Raw genomic sequence first — 14,683 nt, 5'->3', positions numbered from 1 at the left:
CTCAAAAAAAAAAAAAAAAAAAAAAAAAGAATGACCAAGTAATTTAATGTACGTAACACATCTTCATAGTCACTGTCCCCTCAACTCAGAGATTCTGGAGTAAGACTGTGTCTCTCAGTGGATCTGACTTACAGGAAGAGCCAGGCTTTCCCTCGGGCCAGGGCCATGTCTCCCTGGCTGAATCTCCCTCATCTATGCCTCAGACAGGATCTGACATTGTGAACTGCCTCCCTCTCTGTAATCTTGGTCCCACCACCTGGATCCCCACACCAGTCCAGATCTTAGTCCCCATAAACTTGGTGATTTGGACTAGTAGCCATCCATAGAAGGTCCAGCCCCTTTGGCCTGCATTGTCTGCAGTCCCAGCCCCTGGCCTCTAAAGCTGCACCCTGTGCACCCTGCTCCCTTCCAAGAGCTCCCAGCATGCCTTGCTGCCAATGTTGACCCGCCAGGCTCCCATGCAGACCAGTGAGGCACAAACTGAAGGGGCCTCCTGTTACACTGCAGCCCCAGCCACCCCCATCAGGGTCTCCTGAGCACACACTAGGCCATGGTCCCCAGAGTCCCCTCACTCCGATGCCGTGACTCACTCTCCTCGGGTAGCTCATAGTCCTCCGCCTCACGCTCCATCTGCTGGCACCAGTGCTCCAGCTTCTCCACCTCTGCCCGCAGCATCTTGATGAACCACTCGCCGTCCCGTGGGCAGGGGGACGCGCGGCCTGAGTCGGGGAGGCTACGTGAACCGCGCTCTATCCAGGAGTCACGGCGGCCGGCCCCGGGGCCGGGGGTGGGGGCGGGGGCAGGGCCGGGCGACCCATCGGTGGCCGGCGGCTCATACGGCAGTGGGTAGCCCTCGCGGTAGGCCCACTGGCCCTGCGTGTGGACCGTGCGGAAGACTGAGTAAGTGGGGGCCCGGGGCCCAGGCTGGGGCTCAGAGGCGTGCCTCTGGAAGGAACGTCCAAACTGCAGGGCCTTGTCTTCTGTGGCAACCGTGGCCAGTCCTGCCAGGCCCTCCAGCTCCAGGTCTGCCTGCACACCGGCCGTCACACTGTTGGAGCGCTTGAACCTTGCTCGCCTGGGGAGAGGGGTGGCTGTCATCCCCCATTGCCCAGGCTCATGCCAGCTCTCACCCCCACCCCAAGCCAAAAAAAAGGAAGGGAATGAGGAAGGGAACCTACGAAGTGATGGACATTAACCTATGCACTTTAAATATATTGGTCCTTGCAACAGCTATGTACATAATACACCTACCTATTGCACTGCCTCTAGACAGGGGTGATATCCAAACTATTTAGCAACCAGTTCAGTCCACGGACAGAGCAGATGCTGGCATACGCCAGGCAGAGCAGGCACAGACCAAAATGCTGCAGCAGTGCCCTGGAGAGGCTAGATTGTGGGGTGGGTCAGAGGAGCCAGGGTAGTGGCTCTTTACCAGTGAAGGCAGAAGTATTTCAATTTTTTTTTTTTTTTTTTTTGAGATGGAGTTTTGCTTTTGTTGCCCAGGCTGGAGTGCAATGGCGCGATCTCGGCTCACCATAACCTCTGCCTCCCGGGTTCAAGCGATTCTCCTGCTTCAGCCTCCTGAGTAACCTGGATTACAGGCATGCGCCTTTTGTCTCTTTTTGGAAGAGACAGGGTTTCTCCATGTTGATCAGGCCAGTCTCAAACTCCCAACCTCAGGTTATCCGCCCACCTCGGCCTCCCAAAGTGCTGGGATTACAGGCGTGAGCCACCACGCCTGGCCAAAGTATTTCAGTATTTTAACAAATGCTATGTCTATGCTAGTTTACACCAGCTGCACTAGAGTGTCCTCAGCCCTACCTAGAGATGAGTAAACCAAGTCAACCCAGCTTCAAAGTAGCAAAGCCAGGATTTGGACTCAGGGCTGCTGGGCTCCACAGTCCAAGCACTTCGCACTGCACCAGCTGCTAGAACATCACAGGAAGAAATGCCTTGGAGCAGCTGCGGGTGGAGTGGGCCTGCAGCTGGGAGAACTTCTCTAGGGACCCCGATGGCTCAGCCCAGAGCCTGGCCAGACACAGTAAGTCAGTGCCAGTGGAGCTATATTAAGTTGTTTGCAGGAATGACATAGGGCTTGGAAATTTCTTGTCTTTGAGTTAATAATATGCAAATCTTATGCAAACCAGAAAGTCAACTGACCTTGTTCATTTTTTCCCTGAATTCAGAGTTCTTTTCTATAAAGAAGTCAGCGGTCCCTTAAGATGCATGAGGTTGGGACCAGGCAATACTTTAAGAAGTGGGAGCCAGGAGATGTGGGAGGTGGAAGATAAACAGAAGATCAAGGTTTGGAAATTCAAGGACCACAAAAGAAAAGCCTGTGTGTCCTGAGCTACCTCCACCCCTACATGGTCAGAAGGGATTGTGGGGCCAGCTCTAGGGGTCCCTCCACCTCCCCAAGAGACTCTCCCAACCCCCGCAACTTCAGCCTTCTTCTTGCTGCCCAGGCCTTCTCTCCCTGCCTGCCTGCCTACTTCTCTCCAGCTGGCAGGCTGCCTGCTGGGAGCCTGTTGCCATAGAAACCAGGCCCAGAAGGATGCTGCAGGACCCAGGAAGGAGAGATGCACTCATGTGCAGTCTCCAACGAGCCCTATGTCCCAACCCCCACCCAGAGAGGGAGAAGGAGAGAGAACATATCCTCATTGCCTCCCACACAATCTTCCCCTCAGTGTCTGCCCTGTCCTGCCCTGGTCAAGGCTTGTACCACCATCTGCCCTGATGATTAAACTGCCTCTGCCTCCATGAGTACCCTGCAGAGGAAGAGCATGGGACCAGGAGTTAGCTCTGAGTTCTAATGCTGGCTTTGTCACTGTGTGCCTTTGTCACTCACCCTCTGTCTAGGTCATCCAATGTGTATGTGTATGTACTTAAAATATATATATATATTAGATATAAATATACACACATATATACATCTAAAAATACACACATATATACAATTATAGAAATAGATAAGTAATTGCCAAGGTAGCTCCTCTCTCTAAAATTATATTTTGCATATTTTAAGATCTGGGGCCCTCCCCAGTCCACCCAAGACTGGAATAGTCTTCCTAAAGCTGAGCTCTGCCAAGTCATTCACCTGCTCAAAACGCTTCCACGGTCCCCTACTACGAACAAGACAAAGTTCAGACTTCCTGTACCAGCATTATCTGAGGCCCTGATGCCCTGGACACAGTCCTCCTCTTCAACCTCATCTCCCCCACATTTTCCTTGTTCCCCAAGTTGACTCCAAGTCTTTGCACACGCTATTTCCCTGCCTGAAATGTCCATTCCCTGCTTAAGTCCTGTTTCACCTGTTTCACCCCCCTCTGCCCCCAAGACCACTCCTGAGTACCACACCTCCCTCAGCAGCCCTCCTGGCTTCACAGGCAGCCCTGCCGTTCGGGCAGATTGTTCTTTCTGGTGAGAGTCTTGCGTGTCTAACTGCAGTTAGGATGCACCTTGACTTGCTTTGAATGTTCGTGTGCCTTTGTGCTCTAGTTAGCTTGTGGCTCCTTCAGAGCTACAGCTGTTGCAAACCACAAAGGTAATGGAGGGGTTTGCTCCAATAAATACGTGCCTGATGATCTGCCACACCTGCGTGCTTTCCTGTCACCCCTGCTAAACACAGCTCTGTCCTTCGGCACTGCCATGTTCGCTGCCTTCCACCTGTCCTCTGAGATGTCCTGAGAGGATCCCATTCCATCGTGATGGAAACAGTATGGAAACAGCCATACTGCCGGGAACAGAAGCACCAAGTGCCCCAGGCTGCATGCTTCTCAAGTCACTGCCTCAGTGAGCTCTCTCACATGTCTGCCTCAAAGGAGACCAAGGAAGTCGAGGAGCCAATGGGATGACCGGAAGCACAGTCCTCACCAACGCTCCCGGCCAGCAGCCAGAGATGTGTACAGCACAAGCAGGAGGTGCTCATCCCTATGCAAGTGGCATTTAAAACCAGCAGTGTGGGACAAGCTCACCCAAGAAAAGAACAACGGATCCAAGATCCAAACCCTGGGGAAACATGGACATTTCAGGGGTGGGTGGAGATGATGCAGCTCATAGAGGAGTCTAAGCCGGAAAGGAAGACTGAGAAAACCAGCAGAAAGTGACATAAAAGCAGAGAGGGGACAGAAAGGTCTCATGAAAGAATGGGCAGCTAATATGGAAAACGCAGCCGGTTAAGAATGAAAGGTGCCCACGGATTTGGCAATCTGGAAGCCACGGGTGATCCAAGCAAGAGTGGGTTTGGTGGAATGTGGGGGCAGATGCAGACTGCAGCAGGTTGTCAGGAGGTGGAGAAAACTAGTCAAGGCAACCCTCAAAGAGCCTGGCTGAGAAGGGAGGAAGGCAGAAGAGAATGTACTGTTAAAGAGGTATATTTTGTTTTGGGTGCTTCTTGCTTGCTGTATCCCAAGAGGAAAGAACCTGTAGGCAGAATAATAGCCACCAAAGGAATCCACATCCTAATCCCCAGAACCTGTGAATATGTCACCTTCCACAGCAAAAAAGGAATTTGCAGATGTGATTAAGTTAAGGATACTAAGAAGAGGAGACTCTCCTGGATTATCCTGGTGTAATCACATTTTGTAAATGAAAGAGGGAGGCAGAAGAGTCAGAGAAGAAGATGGAACGACAGAATCAAGGTTGGAATAATGCAACCTGGGGACTCAGCCCACCACTGCTGGCTCTGAAGACAGAAGCAGGCTGCAAGCGAAGGAGTGCAGTCAGCCTCTACAAACTGGAAAAAGTGACTAAATGGATGCTTCCCAGAGCCTTCCAGAGTCCAGTTCGAAACCCCATTGAGACTCTGACCCCAGATAATAAATATGTATTGTTTTCTATCACTGAATTTGTGATCATTTTTTTCAGCAGGAATACGAAATTAACATAACCTGTAAAGAGAAGTGGAATGAAGAGAGAGGAGAGAAGGAACCAGATATAAGGGGGATAAAAAAGAATAACATCTTCTGAGCACTTAGTATGTGCCAGGAGAAGCACTTTCCATGAATAAACACGCTCAGTCCTCACAAACAGTCCCACTCTATGGGTGTTAGTATCAGCCCTACTAGTAGATCAGAAAACCGAGGCTTAAGGGGGTTGACTCCTAAAATGAAGGCAGGGCTGGTGGAAGAGACAAGGGAAGAGATCTAAGTAAGCTGGGGTTTGGCTTGGAAGTGGACACAAGTCCCACCAGTTGACCCCAGTCATCACAATGAAGTGGGTGATGGGGGGTGGTTATCTGCCGGAGATGTCTGGGGAGTAGGGAAAGGAATGAAAATGAGCAGCTTTAGGGGGGGCATTAGAACAGAGCGGTTAGGGCCGTGTGCTCTGGAGCCTTGCCCGGGTCCAAAACCCAGCTCTGTGGCTTGTGCCTCATTTCCCCATCTGTAAATGAGAATGATAATAGTAACAGTTCATAAGATTGTTGTGAGATAATATCCATAAAGAACTCAGAACAGCACCCTGCCTGCCCATTGTGTTAGCTATTCTAGAGAAGTAGAATGGTTTGCAGCTCTCACTGAAAAGAAAGGGAGCTGGACAAACACAATCATCGGAATGTAGCACTGAGAACCCGGCTAGGGCATTGTAGTTATTAATTATTATGATTGCTGTTGATCATTTCCATCTGTTCTCCCACAGCGCTTTGAACAAAACTCTTTTATACTCCATATCACATTGTATCATTGCTGGTTATTTGCATAAGTGTCTCCTCACTAAATAGGGCAGTTCATCACACAGAAACGTTGGCTGGTTGGTTGGCTGGTTGGTTGGAAGGAAGGAAGGATGGTAGAGACCACTAACTGTCTTCTAAGATCCACTCTCCACTTCCCCCTTAGTAACAGAACCCACCATTTTATGTTGGATGCATGGCTACTTTGAATAAAGATTCTTTCCCATTCTCCCTACCAACTAGATGTAGCCATGTGAGTAAGTTCTAGCCCATGAGACAAAAGTAGAAGTGGCATGTGCAACTTCCAGAAAGTGTCCTTAAAAGGAGGAGGTATGCCCTTCCTTGTCTCTTCCTCCTTCCCAGTCACCAGAATGCAGACATGATGGCTGGACCTCAAGCAGCCATTTTGAAACATGAGACCAAAGGGAAGTGCTAAGTGGGGTGGGGGATGAAGAATAAGATAGAAGGCTCCGGGCCCTGACACTGTGGGGCACCTACCAGACCTCAACTAAGTCTCCCTGGATTTCCTCTAAGTAAGAGAGAAATAAACTTCTATCATATTTAAATCACTGTTGTTTGGGGGTTTTCTAGAACTCTCAGTCAAACCCACTCCTAACTATAACTGATGAATTTTTAGAATAGTGAAGTTCAGGGCTTATGTCGCTAGTTTTGGATTTGGCAGTATTTGCTGTGGTGTCCACCAACAGCTGTCAGCACAGGATAGAAACTGGCTTCAGCTGTGAATTGTCATTAATGCGTAACAATGCGTTCACGGTATTTTCTCCCAAGCCTTTCAATGCGGCTGCAGAAGCCTCCTCCCTTTGAGTTCTCCAAGGTGACAATGATTACATTCCTGATGATTCTGCAAGTTGTTATCATGGTTACTTCAGGGAGAGTTTCCACTGTGATTCTACTTCAGGGAGAGTTTCTGCTGTGATTCTCTGGGGGATAACATAAAAGCCTCTGGGTAGAAGCTGGGTTATCCCAAGAGACACAGTATCCAAGGAAAGCTCAGTATCCAGAAGTTGTCGAGAGGTTTTGCCAGGAGTATTTGGCAGCAGGCTGGAGGGGTGGGAGGGGGAGTGGGTAGGGAGGGGGAAGGACGGTGTCATTTCAACTAGGCATAGCCTTCAAACTAGCTGCTATAGAAGCTCCTGTGTGAAGGCATCTAAAAGCCTAAACATATAATCAAGCAGGGCTCACTGAACCCACCACTCCAGCCTGGGGGCTGTGACAGGGATGCCAAGCGGAGGCTAGGGTGGGAGATTCAGGAGGAGTCATGAGGGTGAGTCAGGAACTGTCCTAAAGTTGCAGGCTCAGGAATGGAGGCAGCATCTGCGCCCAGGGCTTTGGGCAGTCAGCTTCTCGTTGCTTTTGCAGGACTGTTCTTGGAATATAACTTCATGGGGATGGAAGCTTCCTTCCCAGGCCTCAAGGGGCCATTCTTTCAGCATATACCCTTCCCAAGGTCCCAAAGCTAGAAATGACCATAATGTTAAGGAAAGGGTAGGCAGGTCTTCCTCCACAGAGTTCTCCAGGTGGCCCTTAGTGAGCACAAGCAGGTATGAGTAGGGATGTCCGATAAAATATAGGACTCCCAGTTGAATTTGAATTTCAGATAAATGACAGATTTTTTAGTATAAGTATGTCCCAAATATTGCATGTGACATACTAAAATGTATTCATTGTTTATCTGATCATCAAACTTAACTGGGCATCCTGGTGGTTTTTCTTTCTTTATTTTGGCGGGTTTTGCTGTTGATGTTGTTGGTTTTGGTTTTGCTAAATTTACAGTTTAAGATAAGGTCTTTCTGGGGGGAATCTAGAGGTGGAAGATACAGGCAGATCCCCATGGTTAGAGAGAATTAGAGGCAAAAATCCCATTTTCGATGACTTCAAAAGGCCACTTGCTAATATTCGGCAAGGCATTTGATGCATCCTTTTATCATGGCCCAGAGTGTGCTAGGTCTAGGGAAACAGGTGCCATAAGGACACGTTGAGACACGGCTGGTAACTGATTAAGTATATTCTCTCTCACCACAAGGCCTTAGCATATGCTATTCCTTCTGCCTGGAATCTTATCTTCCATTTTTCACTCAGTTAATTTTTATTCATCCTTCAGATCTCCATGCAAACGTCACTTCCCAGGGAAGCCATGCCTGACACCTCTGGCAGACTCAAAGCCCCATAGTCTACACTGTCATGGCTCACATGTCTCTCCTTTGCAGCACCTGGCACAGTGGCTATGTCATTAATGAGATTCTTAGATTAACTTGGTGGTAAGCTTTGCACGGGCAGGAGCTGTCTCTGGTTCTGCTCACCTTTGCATCCTCAGTGCCCAGCACAGTGTTTGGCAAATAATACCGATCCAATAAATATCTATGGACAGATGAATCTTGGCAGGGGTGTGTGCAGTGGAGATAGAACTGAAGGGGTGCCAGCCCCCTTCTCGTATATTCTACGCCAAGTGATCACTGATGCTGGGCAACTGGAAGGACTCACAGACAATTCCCAGACAGAAGGGACAATAAGTCCAAAATCCTCACCCAAGAGGTGAGCAGGGAACATCCTGAAAGGCAGAAGAGAAGAGATGTTTCCTGCCCAGCAATTTTTAAAACCAAAGCACAGAGAAAGAAACAGATCCTGGGATGAGCGAAACAGCAGTAAGGACAAGAGAGTCAAAGAAAATGGGGCTGGGCTGTGTGCGGCGGGCTAGGCCTGAATGCTGGCCAGGTGAGGCTGCTGGAATTCATGGCTCACTTTTATGCACCAGTTGGGGCATGGTATGTGAGGAGTCAGACTTAAAGTGCCAGGGACATAACGGACAGAAAGGACTATGCAGGTGTATGACTAAGGACGCCTGCAGCAGACAGGCCAGGGAGACTGGCCAAAGAGATGAGCCAGATTTCCCCTCTCCCCACCTGTCACTCCCTCTGAATTCCCAGTGTGATCACCTGTCCCAGGCAATTTGGTTCTTTAGATGCTTATTCAACACCATGTCCTCTCCTCAGTCCGCCACATCAAGACCTCACCAACCACTTATACGACAGCAAGGAAGGCCACGTTCTCTGCCTGTCCCTGCCCTTCCCTGACTTTCACTCCAAAACACTGCTCAAATTGGCCCACTTCTCTCTGCATCCACTGCTATCAGCCTTACCCAGACCACTGATCAACAGAGTAGACTAAACTAACTTAGGAAGCTCCCACTCACACCCTAAACACACAGAAATGCTGGGTTTTAAGAAATCAAAAAGGTGTTTTTGCTATAATGCTGGGCTTGAAAATAGGAATGAGAATTTTCAGGGTACCAGAAACAGGAAGGAAATTCAAAACCCATATAGTCAGAGAGGGTCTAAGCCAAGTGAACCACAGGGAGATCAGGCCAGACATATGCTAGAGGCTGGATGAAAATGCTGAAGGAGGATGAGAGGAGAGACCCCAAATCTGTGCAGCAAGAGGAGCTGGAAAGAGACCCTGTGCACAAAGCCGGCAGCCAAGAAGGTCTGTTTCATTTGCAAACTTGGACTGGAAACACTCATGCCAGGGATGCAGGAATGTGGCCTGGAAGGAGAATGCTGGGAAATCAGAACATGAAGGCTTCCTTGTGTGGGGGTGTGGGGTTCAAATGAGTATTACCCTCGTGAAACACAAGAAACGTCAAGCCTCAAGGGAAGATGCTAACTTTAAAATTTCAAGCAATGCTTCAGCATGAAGGAAACTAAACCAGGAGGAAGAAGAGGGCAGTAACAAACAATAGTGAACACACAAATTATGGAAACGCACTTGTAAATCTAAACTGTTAAAGCATAAAAGATACAACAGCAGCTGATTTCGCAGACTTTTAAAGAGGTATAATCGAACTGCTCGATAAACATAACATGGAAGATGGGAGGAGAAAATTAAGAAGGAAATTAAAGCGTTCCAGAAGTCTTGTTTTGTGCCTAAGAGGGACAGAAGTACTGACAAATGTTAGACTTTATTAGGAAAATATGAAATTAAGTATATCTGTTAAATTTTTAAGGGAAATCACTACTAAAATGTAAACTTCCAAACCAGTGGAGAGAAGAAGAGAAATAAAGTAAACTCTATTTACTGTTGATCAGTTCAACGTAAGATAAAAAGTAGGAGAGGGAGACAGCAAAGAAAAAGCATGTCAACTAGAAAATTTTTAAAGAGATGATAGAAATAAACTCAAATCAGTAAAGAAAAATATATACATGGATTAAATATGTCTAAACTCTAGTTACATATCGCTTATAAGCAACACATATAGGCCAGGCACGGTGGCTCACTTCTGTAATCCCAACACTTTGGGAGGCCAAGCCAGGTGGATTACCTAAGGTCAGGAGTTCGAGACCAGCCTGATCAACATGGCGAAACTCCGTCTCTACTAAAAATACAAAAAATTAGCCAGGTGTGGTGGCACATGCCTGTAATCCCAGCTACCCAAGTGGCTGAGGCAGGAGAATTGCTAGAACCCGGGAGGCGAGGTTGCAGTGAGCTGAGATCATGCCAATGCACTCTAGCCTGGGCGACAAAGCAAGACTCATCTCAAAAAAATAAAAATTTTAAAAAAAAAAGCAACACATCTAAAACATAAGGATATAGGAAGGTCAAAAATAAAAGGATGGAAAAAGATGTATTGGAAAATTAACCAAAAGCAAGCAGTCATAGCAATAAAAATCAGGCAAAAAAGACTTCAAGGCAAAAGCCATTAGTAAGGATGAAAAGCAGCCTATTTAATGATAAAAGAGCCAAGCCACCAAGAAGATACAACAATCACAAGTTTGAATGCTTATAAACAGCACACTCTCAAACTGAAGTAAAAATTAACAAAGTTACCAGGGAAAATGACATATCCACAATCGTGGTGAGACATTTTTAACACACCTCTCAGAACTGGTAGATCAAATGTACAAAAAAAGAGATAAACATTTGAAAAATATAATTTATAAATTTGACCATATATGACAGTGGTCTCCAACCTTTTTGGCACCACGGACTAGTTTCGTAGAAGACAATTTTTCCAGAAGTTGCAGGGGGGCGTGGTAGGGGATGGTTTTGGGATGATTCAAGCACATTACATTTATTGGGCATTTTATTTCTATTATTATTACATTGTAATATATAATAAAGTAATTATTCAACTCATCATAATGTAGAACCAATAGGACCTCTGAGCTTGTTTTCCTGCAACTAGATGGTCCCATCTCTGGGTAATGGGAGACAGATTATCAAACATTAGATTCTCATAAGGAGCACACAACCTAGATCCCTCACATACACAGTTCACAATAGGGTTCAGGCTCCAATGAGAATCGAATCCTACCGCAGATCTGACAGGAGGTGGAGCTGAGGCAGTAATGCTCACTCGCCTGCTGTGCACCTCCTGTTGTACCTGGTTCCTAACAGGCCATGGACAAGTACCAGTCCCCCGCCTGGGGTTTGGGGACCCCTGATATATGATATACAAATATATAATGAAGGAAGTCTCAACAAATTCTAAGGAATAAATATAACAGATACATAATATGACCACAATGGAGCATATTTAGAAATCTGTAATGAAAAGGCAGTCCCCTGTCAAAAAAATTCATTTGAAAACTTAAAAAAAATTTATTCTAAAAATTCATAGGTTAAAAAGGAAATTATGAGAAAAGTGATAAAAGATGAAAGTTCCATCTTCAGAAATGTACAACAAAAATGCCACTTCTCAAAACTTATGAGATACAGCCATGAAAGTATATAGATATAAGGGAAGTTACAGCCCTAACAGCACATGTTAAAACATAACAAATATTGAAAGTTAGGGATGAATTCAAGAGGCAGAAAAAAAGACAAACACAGCAGATGAAAGAAAATAATCAAAAGTAGTAGAAGAAAGGAAATTACCTAAGATTGCTCACCAAAACCAAACACTAGCTTTTTTAAAAGATGAATAAAATATAAATTTCAACATACTTTTTTTTCCCCCCCTTTTCTTTCTTTGACACAGGGTCTCACTGTCTCAAAGACAGGCTGAAGTACGGTGGTGTGATCAGAGATCACGGCAGCCTCAAACCCATGGCTTCAAGTTATCCACCCACCTCAGCCTCCCCAGGAGCTGGAACTACAGATGCACACCACCAAGCCTAGCTAATTTTTGCATTTTTTTTTTTTGTAGAGATCTGGTCTCACTATGTTGCCCAGGCTCATCTTGAACTCCTGACCTCAAGCAATCCTCCCACCTCAGCCTCCCAAAGTACTGGGATTATAGGTGTGAGTTACTGTGCCCAGCCTAAAAATATATTTAAATGATAAAATATACAAACCTCAGGCAAGGCTGATTCAAGAAAGAGAAGCAAGACATAAATACATGGTATTAGAAATAAAAAGGGAGCCAAGCACAGTGGCTCAGGCCTGCAATCCCAGGACTTTGGGAGGCTGAGGCAGGCAGATCACTTGAGGTCAGGAGTTTGAGACCAGCCTGGTCAACATAGTGAAAACCCATCTCTACTAAAAGTACAAAAATTAGCCAGGCATGGTGGCAAATGCCTGTAATCCCAGCTACTCGGGAGGTGGAGGTTGCAGTGAGCCAAGCTCGCATCACTGCACTGCAGCCTGGGCAACCAAGTGAGACTCTGTCTCAAAAAAAAAAAAAAAAAAAGAAGAAGAAATGCAAAGGGAGATATCAATATAGAGATGCAATAAATATTGATAACACATTTTAATACTATGAGAAAGAATATTTGTGCCAAAAACTTTGAAAATCATCAATTTTTATAAAATGTTTCTTTTTTTAGAAAAATATAAATCACCAAAATGATTCAAGAAAAAAAATAAAACCAGAACAGGTCAATAATCACTAAAGAAACTGAAGCTGTAGTTTTAAAAGTCTCTCCTACCCGCAAAAGCCATCAGACCTAGATAATTTTATAGGCAACCTTTACCAAACCTTAAGGAATAGATAATTCTTGTCTTACAGAAATTGTTCCAAAGAACAAAAACACAGAGAAACCTACCAAATTCATTTTAGGAGCCTATCTTAGCTCTAATACCTGAATTGAATAACAATAAAAAATGGTAGGCTTATAATTATTATGATTTATCACTTATGATATATTCATAAATATAAATGATTTAAAATTTTAAAGTAGCAACTGTTCAAAAATCTAATAATGTATATAAAAATAACATAGCAAAACTGTAACAAAATCCCCTAGAGCTCCACACAACTATTCTTTGTCTTTAGGCATGAGAACCCTGATTGTTAGCTATGTAGTTTATACCCTCCACATTGCTTCCCAGCTAAAAGACTATATACAGCCTCCCTTGCAGCTAGGTGCCACCATGTGATGAGATTTTAGCCAATGTAATGAAAGTGGTTGTGTGTAACTTTCAGGAAGTCTTTTTAAAAAGGAAGGACTGCATCCCTCTTCCTCTTTCCTCCTTCTCACTGGTCAGAATGCAGACATGCCTGGGGGAGCTTGAACTTGAGGTCCCTGGACATGAAGTGATGTACAAAATAGAAGGAGTCTAGAGTCCTGACACTGCACTCCCTACATCTAAGTTGGCTTTTTTTTTTTTTTTCTTTAATGGGAGAAAAATACACTTGTTTAAGACACTACTGAGGCCCTGTGACTCACAGCCAAATTTAATCCAAACTGACAATGGGATCAAGCAGGGTTTATCCCAGGAATGAAAGAATGGAGAATCCATTCATATAATTCACTGTATTACACATTGAAGGAGAAAAATCATGATCATCTAAATAGATTCTGAGAAAGCATTCAATAAAATTCCACTCATGTTCTCTATTTTAAAAAATAAAAATAAGATGCTTAGCCAACTAGGAATAGAAAGGAATTTCCTTAACCTGACAAATGGTATCCATCAAAATATGTAGCAAACATCATCTTGAAAAGCATAGCCACTAAAGTCAATACTACTCAACAGTGAACAGAAGTTCTATTCAATGCAGTATTACAAGAAAAATAAATGAAAAATACAGATTTAAAAGAAATATCTTCATTTGCAGAAAAATAACTGACTATATAGGAAGCCCATCATGATTTTCAAATAACCTATGAGACTAGTAAGAGAGACCTAATTCAGCAGCAACATTACTGAACACAAAATCAATATACAAAACATACAAAACCTAACAGTAGAGGCCAGGCACGGTGGCTCACGCCTGTATTCCCAGCACTTTGGGAGGCCAAGGCGGGTGGATCACCTGAGGTCAGAAGTTTGAGACCAGCCTGGCTAACATGGCGACACCCGTTTCTACTAAAAAAAAAAAAAAAAAAAAAATACAAAAAATTAGCCAGGTGTGGTGGCAGGTGCCTGTAATCCCAGCTACTCAAGAGGCTGAGGCAGGAGAATGGGGTGAACCTGGGAGGCAGAGCTTGCAGTGAGCTGAGATTGCACCACTGCACTCTAGCCTGGAGGACAAGAGTGAAACTCTGTCTCAAAAAAAAAAAAAAAAACCTAACAGTGCTCCCACACACTAGCAGTGCCTAGTTGTAAAATACAATAGAAGAAAAACATCCCAATCACAATAGCCACCATACTGCAAAACACAATCACCTGTCTTCTGGATCATGAAAAATTCTCCTAACTAGCCTTCTCGTTTCCACTATTACTTTCTTCTAATTCATTCTCCACTCAGCAGCTTGTGATCATAAGTTAGATCATGTTACACTCCTTTTTTAACCTTTTCATGGCTACTCATTACTCATAATTAGATTCCAAGTCCTTATCATGTCTATGCTCTGCATAACCTGCCCCCTGCCTGTTCTCCAATTAACTCCCTCCCCACTCCCCGCCCTACTCCACACCAGCCACATCGACGTTCTTTCAGTTCCCGATGCATGTTAAACTCTTTCCTGCCCCAACACCTCCACATGTGCTAGTCCCTCTCCCCAGAATGCTTTTCCCTCCAGTCATCACCTGAGAGTTCTTAGTCAATCCTCAAGTCTCAGCTTAAATGTCACCTGCTTAATCTAAATAAGGTCCTTTCTCTCTTATCTCCTC

The 14,683-nt window shown here is 45.2% G+C and overlaps 1 protein-coding gene across 1 annotated transcript in view; it reads right to left on the bottom strand.

Annotated features, from left to right (window-relative positions):
- The window catches only part of DLGAP3 (DLG associated protein 3), a 40,039-nt gene that overhangs the window by 3,963 nt on the left and 21,393 nt on the right, over positions 1-14,683 (bottom strand). The window contains 1 exon segment of the mRNA XM_026457209.1: positions 591-1,075. Coding sequence (XP_026312994.1) covers positions 591-1,075 — 485 coding nt within the window.

Source organism: Piliocolobus tephrosceles, chromosome 1 (assembly GCF_002776525.5).
Source record: "Piliocolobus tephrosceles isolate RC106 chromosome 1, ASM277652v3, whole genome shotgun sequence".
Lineage (NCBI taxonomy): Eukaryota > Metazoa > Chordata > Mammalia > Primates > Cercopithecidae > Piliocolobus > Piliocolobus tephrosceles.
Note: the sequence above shows the minus strand (reverse complement) of the source record. Positions and strands in the feature narration are given on the sequence as shown.